The following is an 8,477-nucleotide window of genomic DNA, read 5'->3' as shown; positions in this document are numbered from 1 at the left end:
AGAGCGTATTGCACTGGAAATGCATCTTTATTCTAAGGTCCTTTCCTCATTAAACTGTCACTGCCTAAGTACCATCTGTGTCTCTTCTTGTTCACCTAAGAACATTACTTCAGGTTTCCTTCCCCTTTCTTCTGCATCATGAAGTTTCTCCCCACTTTGGATTATTTCCAACGTGTTTTCATTTTATAACACACACACTCTTGTATACCTCTCCAGCTACTGCTTCCATTTTCTGTTTGCCTTACTACAGGACTCTTTGAAATCTGGAGACCTTAGTCTCCAATTCCTCTCCTCTTCTTTTTTGAACCCTCTCCAAGCCGACTTTCACCCCACTGCTTCACTAGAATTGCTCTTCATGAAATAGCCAGGGTCCTCCATGTGGCTAACTCTGGTAGTCAGTTCTCGGTCTGCTTGTCTTCTTGCTTTTCCAGAAGGCAGCTGTCGGTGTAACTACCCCCCGACTCCTTCTTGGTACTCTATTCACTTGGCTTCATTTCCTTCACTTGGTGGGTTAGGTGGCTTTTTTGATACCTGACAGTCTTGACTCTTCTCTCTGTCCTGGCTGTTCCTTCTCATTCTCTTCGCCGGTTTTTCCCCATCTCTCTGATTTCAAGGTGAGAGTGTCCAGGGCTCAGTCTTCTGACCTTACTGCAGAACTTTTCGAAATTCGCATCTGTTTGTATTTACACTCATTCTTGTGGTGATCTCATGCAGCCATTTGACTTTAAGCACCACCTACACCGTGAACCTTCCTGTTTTTATATTTCTGCCCAAACCCTGAATGCTACACACAGACATCCATGCCTGATCAAGCATTCTACCTGGATGTCAGATAAATGTCCAAATCTCAACTCCTCATATCCCTTGCACCTGCAAAACCGCTCCTCCCTTAGGCTCCATCTTCTCAGTAAATGGCAACTTCATTCTCCTGGATGTTCAGAACTATACGGTCCTCCTTCTTGTCTCTCTTCCATACTTATCATCCAATCCATCAGAAAATCCTATAGACTCCATTTTCAAAGCAAAATGTTAGTCGAATTCTAACCACTGTTTTACTTATTAATTTATTGTCTGTCTGCTCCTACTAGAATGGAAGCTCCCTAAGCAGAGGGATTTCGTCATTTTCTTCACTGCTATGTTGCATTACCTAACACATATAGGCATTCAGTAAATATTTATTAAGTTAATAAAAGTTTGTCTAATCCTTTCACCAGGGGTCATACCTACCAGGATCAGGTGTTCAAAATAAGCAGGTGAAGTGGGTTGGGTGTGTGGCACCCACCAGGGTGTCTTCCTAGCTTCAACTAAACATTCACTCATGAGAGGTTACAAAGACCACAATGGCACCAGCCTATTCAGAAGGACATAGGGCAGGAGCCAGAACTTGCTGGCAGGGCAGTGTCCCATTCTCCTCCCCAACCAGCATACTTGCAACAGCATTCCAGGAAGTAGTCCACAGAGCCCTCTACAAGCTATCTTCCCCTGAGTAATAGCTCAGACGCCAGGAGATAAGATCCAAATTTATAGGATCTGACTTTAAGTCCCCATGTCCTGCAGGAACCATTATCCCTTATAGTCTTTAATTGCCCTAGTTTCCAGGATCCCTGGAAGGGCTATGAGTAGAGGTTGAATAGTGACCTAAAAGACAAGATCAAGACCCAATCCTGAGTACCTGTGTATATGACCTTATTTGAAAACAGGCTCTTTGTAGGCATAACTAAGGGTCTCAAGATGAGATCAAGGACTGATGTCCTTAAGAGAGAAAGAAGAGGAGCTTCAAGATACACAGGGGAAGCATGAAGATAGGCAGAGATGTATGTGCGTACAAGCCAAGGAATGCTAAGAATTTCTTTTTTTTTTTTTGGAATGCTAAGAATTTCTAACAACCACCAGAAGCTAAAGAAGTATGGAGTATGGAGTGGGGTCTCCCTGAGAGCCCACAGAAGGAACCACCTTGTCTGGCCTCCAGAGTTCTGAGAGAAAAAAATTCTGTTGTTCTAGGCCAGTGCATGACCACTATAGCCTATATTGGCTTCCTCGTTAGGTATTTACAGATTTTTCATCACACCTCCCAGTCCTGACACAGTTTACCAATCAGGTCATTGTCATTATATGCTGTGTTGTCTTATAACATTGTTGAGAAAACTCTTTATCCATTTGCTAGGACAGGTAACCAAACGTCAGGTGTTCATGTAGCAGGGTTTAGGTATATACCTTCTTTGAGAATCGAGTGTCTACTTGTGAAACAGGTAACTTCTACTCAGCTCCAGGAGATGGTAGCTATGTGTGGGAATGCTAGTCCAAAGTTGCCAGATCATCCCAACTCTTCCAAGAGATTTCAAATTTTTATAAACTCACTCAGGGGGGCAGCAGATAGCATAGCGGTAACATTGCTGGACTCCCACATGGCTGACTATGGTTCGCGTCCCAGATCCCATAGCTTGAAAATCACATGGGGCTCATGTGCATGTGTGCTCCAGATCCCAAGGGGAGAATGGAGAAAAAGAGACTGCAGCATGGCCATCCCCCGAGAGTTGATTTCTCACTTTCCCTCTCACTGTCTCTGTCTCTCTCTCCAGTGAGCGCACGCACCCTAAGTCAAAAACCTCTAAAACAAAACAAAAAGAAACTGGTTCGGGACCAACAAGTGGCGTGGAGGTTAAGGTGCTGGATTCCCACATGGCTGACTTCAGTTTAAGTCCAAGACCCAGCAGCTTCAAAATCATGCTGGGCATGTGTACATGAATGCCCAAAATCTTGAGAGGAAAATAGAGGAGAAAGAATGGCAATGTGACCATCCCTTCTAGGGAGGGGAGTGATTTCTCACTTTCCCTCTCTCTCTCACTCTGTCCCTCTCTGGTCAAATTAAAATAAGCAAATAAATAAATAAAGTTAAATAAAATGATTCTTTTTAAAAAGGTGTAATAGTTTCCCATTTTAAGAAAGATAGGCCCAGCTGTAATGTCAGGTACTGCTGAGACGCTATGCTCCGCAGGCTGGGAGGCCTCGGTTAGGTTCCCAGTCCCACTTAAAGGCTAGGTGTGGTGGCATACACCTGTAAGACCAGCAACTGGGGCAGCCGAAAGGGGGATCAGGAGCCTCAGGCTGGGCGGGGCACCATAGCAAGATCCTATCAAAAAAAGAGCTGGGTGGGGCATGGTAGCACAATGTAGTTCATCTGAAAGGCTGAGAGAGGATTGAGACATGGTGAGACTGTCAAAAAAAAAAAAAAAAAAGAGGGAAAGAATGAAGGGAGAGAGGGATGAAAAAGAAAGATATCTTCATTGTAACTCAAAACAGACTGAAACAACTACATTTTCTTCATCATTTTTTTTTTTTTAAATTGATAGAGGGCATATGCTCTCATCAGAGAGAGGCAAAGAATGAGGGAAAGGGAGAGTGGTTATGCTGCAGTTTCTTCTTTCTCAGTTTCTACACACACGTGCCCAGAATGTTTCTCAAACCATCGGGTCTGGCACTCGAACCCCATGGTAGGCCATATGGGATCCAGTTGTCTTTTTTTTTTTTTTTTTTAAGAATTATTTTAACTAGGGACCAGCAGTTAGCGTAATAGCTATGTCGCTAGACACCCATGTAGTCGACTGTGGTTCACGTCCTGGACCCGGTGGCTTAAAACTCATGCCGGGCATGTGTGCGTGCATGTCCAAGATCCCGAGAGGAGAATGGAGAAGGGATTGCAGCGTGGCCATCCCCCCTGGGGGGGTGTTTTCACGCTTTCTGTCTCTCTGTTTCTCTCTGTCTGACGAGCGCATGCACCCTGTAGCAAAAACCTCTTAAAAAAGAAAAGAATTATTTTAACTTAATGTATGTTTTTATTTGTTTATTTTAATTTGACCAGAGAGGGACAGAGTGAGAAAGAGAGAAAGTGAGAAAGCAAGCTATATATGTATAAATGTATTTATTTATTTTAATTTGACCAGAGAGGGACAGAGCGAGAGAGAGAGAGAGAGAGAGAGAGAGAGAGAAAGCTGCCAGATCCAGGACTTGAACCACAGTCAGCCATGTGGAATTCCAGCGCCCTTAACCATCATTCCACCTTCCACTTCACCTTCTGGCCCCAGGATCTAACTATCTTCACTACCAGGCCATGGAACCTGCCATCAGCTGTACTTTTCTGTTTTTCTTTTGTTCATTTATTCACTTCCTTCATATGTTTTCCTATTCATTTCATTAGTATACATTTATTAAGGACTTACTGTATGCCACACACTGTGTAAAAAATTGAATAAGAGTAGTGGCATTTACAGGCTGTTTTAATTTGAATTGGCGAGAGGTGAACTGTAGTTTTCTTATTGGAATGTTGGTTATGCCAATCCCTAAATATTTAGAGCTAGCTGAGGCCTTAAGCTCAGCTCCTCATTTTAGAGATCAGACTCCTGGCCAGGGTCCACCAGGTGAAACCTCAGCCAGTAATCCGGATCTGTAGTAACATTGCTGTGAGGCACAAGAGAATATACCTGATCTTTGTAACTACACAAGATTTCTGTATGGTTATAAATCTCTAGCCAATTAATTGCATTTTTCTCTTCTCATATGTACATGAATTTGGTACCAAGTAGATGCCTTTGTGAGGATTCCAGTCACTTTAGAAAGATACTTCTGCCGTAAAAATGCTGCAGCGAATCTCCTGAATCATCCAGATCACTTCCTTCATTTTGGTTCTACAGAAGTCTCCAGATGCACGGTATCCGTGCTATGAGTCAGCTGGAGTGCACAGGCATGTTGCTGAGCTTTGATTCTCCTTGACAGCCCCCGCCAGAATCTTTTCAAGAAGTTTACTTAAAGAGGGTTCTCTTCTTTCTCACTTAAACTTGAGGTTCTCTGGTCAGAATCTAGTAAACTCTTGGGCACACAGGAAAATGAGTCATAAAGGTTGATAATCCTGTTCTGTACATTCTACAAAGGAGGGCAAAATAATATTTATTTTATTCAAAGTGAAGGGAAATGTAACGGGCATACTGTGTTTAAGTAGTTTGCATGTTTTAGAATTCTAGTATACTTCAAAGTATACTCATTTTATTTTTGAACTTACTCTCATTTTATTTTTGAATTCACTGAATGCTATTAATCGGTCCAAGGGCAGAATACACCTTAAGTGGTGAAAGGCCATTTGGTCTTATATTACCAAATACTTGAGTCAGCAATACAAATTGTCTTGTTTATTATGATTTGTGTATTTTTTTAAAAAAGACCTGTCACAACAAAAAGAGAGAACATGTGAGATGATGGATATGTTGATTAGGTTGATTTACCCGTTTCACAGTGCATATCAAAGCAGCATGCTGTACTCTGTAAATAACAGTCCCGTGTCACCCAATGACAGGGACATGACCTAAGAAGTGCACTGTTATGTAATTTCGTCATCATAAGGTGTGTTTACACAAACCTGGATGGTCTAGCCTATGACACACCCAGGCTATGTGGTATAGTCTATTGCCCCGAGGCTACAGACCTGTCCAGCATGTTGCTATTGGTATAGTGAGTACTGTAGGTGATTGTAACCCAACAGTTAGTATTTGTATATCTAAACACAGAAAAGATACGGGACCAGCAGTTAGCGTAATGGCTATGTCGCTGGACTCCCACGTAGTCGACCGCGGTTCGAGTCCCGGACCCGGTGGCTTAAACTCACGCCGAACGTGTGCGCACGCATGTGCCCCCTAAATATTTAGAGCTAGCTGAGGCCTTAAGCTCAGCTCCTCATTTTAGAGATCAGACTCCTGGCCAGGGTCCACCAGGTGAAACCTCAGCCAGTAATCCGGATCTGTAGTAACATTGCTGTGAGGCACAAGAGAATATACCTGATCTTTGTAACTACACAAGATTTCTGTATGGTTATAAATCTCTAGCCAATTAATTGCATTTTTCTCTTCTCATATGTACATGAATTTGGTACCAAGTAGATGCCTTTGTGAGGATTCCAGTCACTTTAGAAAGATACTTCTGCCGTAAAAATGCTGCAGCGAATCTCCTGAATCATCCAGATCACTTCCTTCATTTTGGTTCTACAGAAGTCTCCAGATGCACGGTATCCGTGCTATGAGTCAGCTGGAGTGCACAGGCATGTTGCTGAGCTTTGATTCTCCTTGACAGCCCCCGCCAGAATCTTTTCAAGAAGTTTACTTAAAGAGGGTTCTCTTCTTTCTCACTTAAACTTGAGGTTCTCTGGTCAGAATCTAGTAAACTCTTGGGCACACAGGAAAATGAGTCATAAAGGTTGATAATCCTGTTCTGTACATTCTACAAAGGAGGGCAAAATAATATTTATTTTATTCAAAGTGAAGGGAAATGTAACGGGCATACTGTGTTTAAGTAGTTTGCATGTTTTAGAATTCTAGTATACTTCAAAGTATACTCATTTTATTTTTGAACTTACTCTCATTTTATTTTTGAATTCACTGAATGCTATTAATCGGTCCAAGGGCAGAATACACCTTAAGTGGTGAAAGGCCATTTGGTCTTATATTACCAAATACTTGAGTCAGCAATACAAATTGTCTTGTTTATTATAATTTGTGTATTTTTTTAAAAAAGACCTGTCACAACAAAAAGAGAGAACATGTGAGATGATGGATATGTTGATTAGGTTGATTTACCCGTTTCACAGTGCATATCAAAGCAGCATGCTGTACTCTGTAAATAACAGTCCCGTGTCACCCAATGACAGGGACATGACCTAAGAAGTGCACTGTTATGTAATTTCGTCATCATAAGGTGTGTTTACACAAACCTGGATGGTCTAGCCTATGACACACCCAGGCTATGTGGTATAGTCTATTGCCCCGAGGCTACAGACCTGTCCAGCATGTTGCTATTGGTATAGTGAGTACTGTAGGTGATTGTAACCCAACAGTTAGTATTTGTATATCTAAACACAGAAAAGATACGGGACCAGCAGTTAGCGTAATGGCTATGTCGCTGGACTCCCACGTAGTTGACCGCGGTTCGAGTCCCGGACCCGGTGGCTTAAACTCACGCCGAACGTGTGCGCACGCATGTGCCCAAGATCCCGAGAGCAGAAGGGATTGCAGCATGGTCACCCCCCCTCCCCGGGGGTGATTTCTCACTTTCTGTCTCTCTCCTCTCTGTCTGTCTGGCGAGTGCACGTGCCCTATAGCAAAAACCTCTCCAAAAAAAGGGGGGGAAAAAAAAAGAAAGAAAGAAAAGAAAAGGTACAGTAAAATATGGTAATAAGAGATTGACAGTGACACACATGAATAGAGCACTTATAATGAATGGGGCCTTCAGGACTGGAAGTGGTTCTGCGTGAGTTAGGAAGTGAGTAGTGAGTGGATGTGAAGGCCTAGGACATTGCTGTACACTACTCCAGATTTTATAAACACTGTGCATGTAGGCCACATGAAACCTATTTAAAAATGTCTTTCTGGGAACCAGCAGTTAGCGTAATGGCTATGTCGCTGGACTCCCACATAGTCGACCGCGGTTCGCGTCCCAGACCTGGTGGCTTAAAGCCCACGCCGGGCGCATGTGCGTGCATGCCCAAGATCCCGAGAGGAGAATGGAGGAGAAGGGATTGCAGCGTGACCATCCCCCCTGGGGGGTGATTTCTCGCTTTCTGTCTCTATGTCTCTCTGCCTGTCTGGCGAGGTCACGCGCCCTATAGCGAAAATCTCTCCAAAAAAAAGAAAGTGTTTTTCTTTCTTCAGTAACAAATTGACCTCAATTTGCTGTAATTTTTTTTCCTGAGAGAGAGAAAGACACACATCCATGACAGGATCTCACCCTACCCCAGTCTTCCCCCCCGTGAGTCAGCATGCTGATGGGCATGTGTGCCAGTGCCCCGCGTGTTCAGGCCAGTGAGGGCCCAAACCCTGGTCTCTCGTGCCATTGCAGTATTGCACAGCAGTGCCCATGCCACTGTAACTGGGCCTGTAACTTTTTCACTTTGTAATATTTTAAATTTTTATTTTTTTTACATTTTGTTTTTTTTGTAACAACATTTAAACACAAACATTATACAACTATACCAGTGTAGCCTAGGCCTACATGGGATCAGAAGAGACAGAGGAGGCTGCTGATGGTATAGCATTTCATACAGTTTTACAATAAGCTTGTTTTTAATAAGTAGGAGTACACTAAAATAATATTAAAAGTATAGTATAAGAAATAAGCCAGTAACACATTTGCTGTCATATCAAATATGTCCTGTACAGCAATGCGCGTGCTATACTCTTATACAGCTGGCAGCGCTATCGGCTTGCTGCTCCAGAATGACCACAAACAAGAACAGTGTGCTGCAGTACCACATCAATGAACAATAGGAGGTTTTCAGCTCCATTATAATCCTCAGGGACAGCTGCCATGTATGTCGTCCTTCATTGACCAAAATGTCATTATGTGTCACATGACTGCATACACAGTTTTTGTTACTATATCTTAATTTTTTTTTTTTTTTGCTATAGGGTGCGTGCACTCGCCAGACAGACAGAGAGAGA

The 8,477-nt window shown here is 42.8% G+C and overlaps 2 protein-coding genes across 3 annotated transcripts in view; both read left to right on the top strand.

The window, feature by feature from the left end:
* Positions 1-8,477, top strand: part of CYBRD1 (cytochrome b reductase 1) — a 42,720-nt gene that overhangs the window by 6,905 nt on the left and 27,338 nt on the right. The window contains exon 1 of one of the 2 annotated variants that reach the window (XM_014592099.2): positions 6,612-6,856. The exons of the other annotated variant lie outside the window; for it this stretch is intronic. Coding sequence (XP_014447585.1) covers positions 6,784-6,856 — 73 coding nt within the window. The 5' untranslated portion in view covers positions 6,612-6,783. Of the gene's footprint in view, positions 1-6,611; positions 6,857-8,477 lie in introns of those variants that run through there. 2 annotated transcript variants of the gene reach the window in all.
* The window catches only part of DCAF17 (DDB1 and CUL4 associated factor 17), a 129,187-nt gene that overhangs the window by 114,355 nt on the left and 6,355 nt on the right, over positions 1-8,477 (top strand). The gene's annotated exons all lie outside the window — the stretch shown is intronic.

The sequence above is a fragment of the Tupaia chinensis genome, unplaced genomic scaffold, assembly GCF_000334495.1.
Source record: "Tupaia chinensis unplaced genomic scaffold, TupChi_1.0 Scaffold000056_1, whole genome shotgun sequence".
Lineage (NCBI taxonomy): Eukaryota > Metazoa > Chordata > Mammalia > Scandentia > Tupaiidae > Tupaia > Tupaia belangeri.
This window is presented reverse-complemented; position numbering and strand designations above follow the sequence as displayed.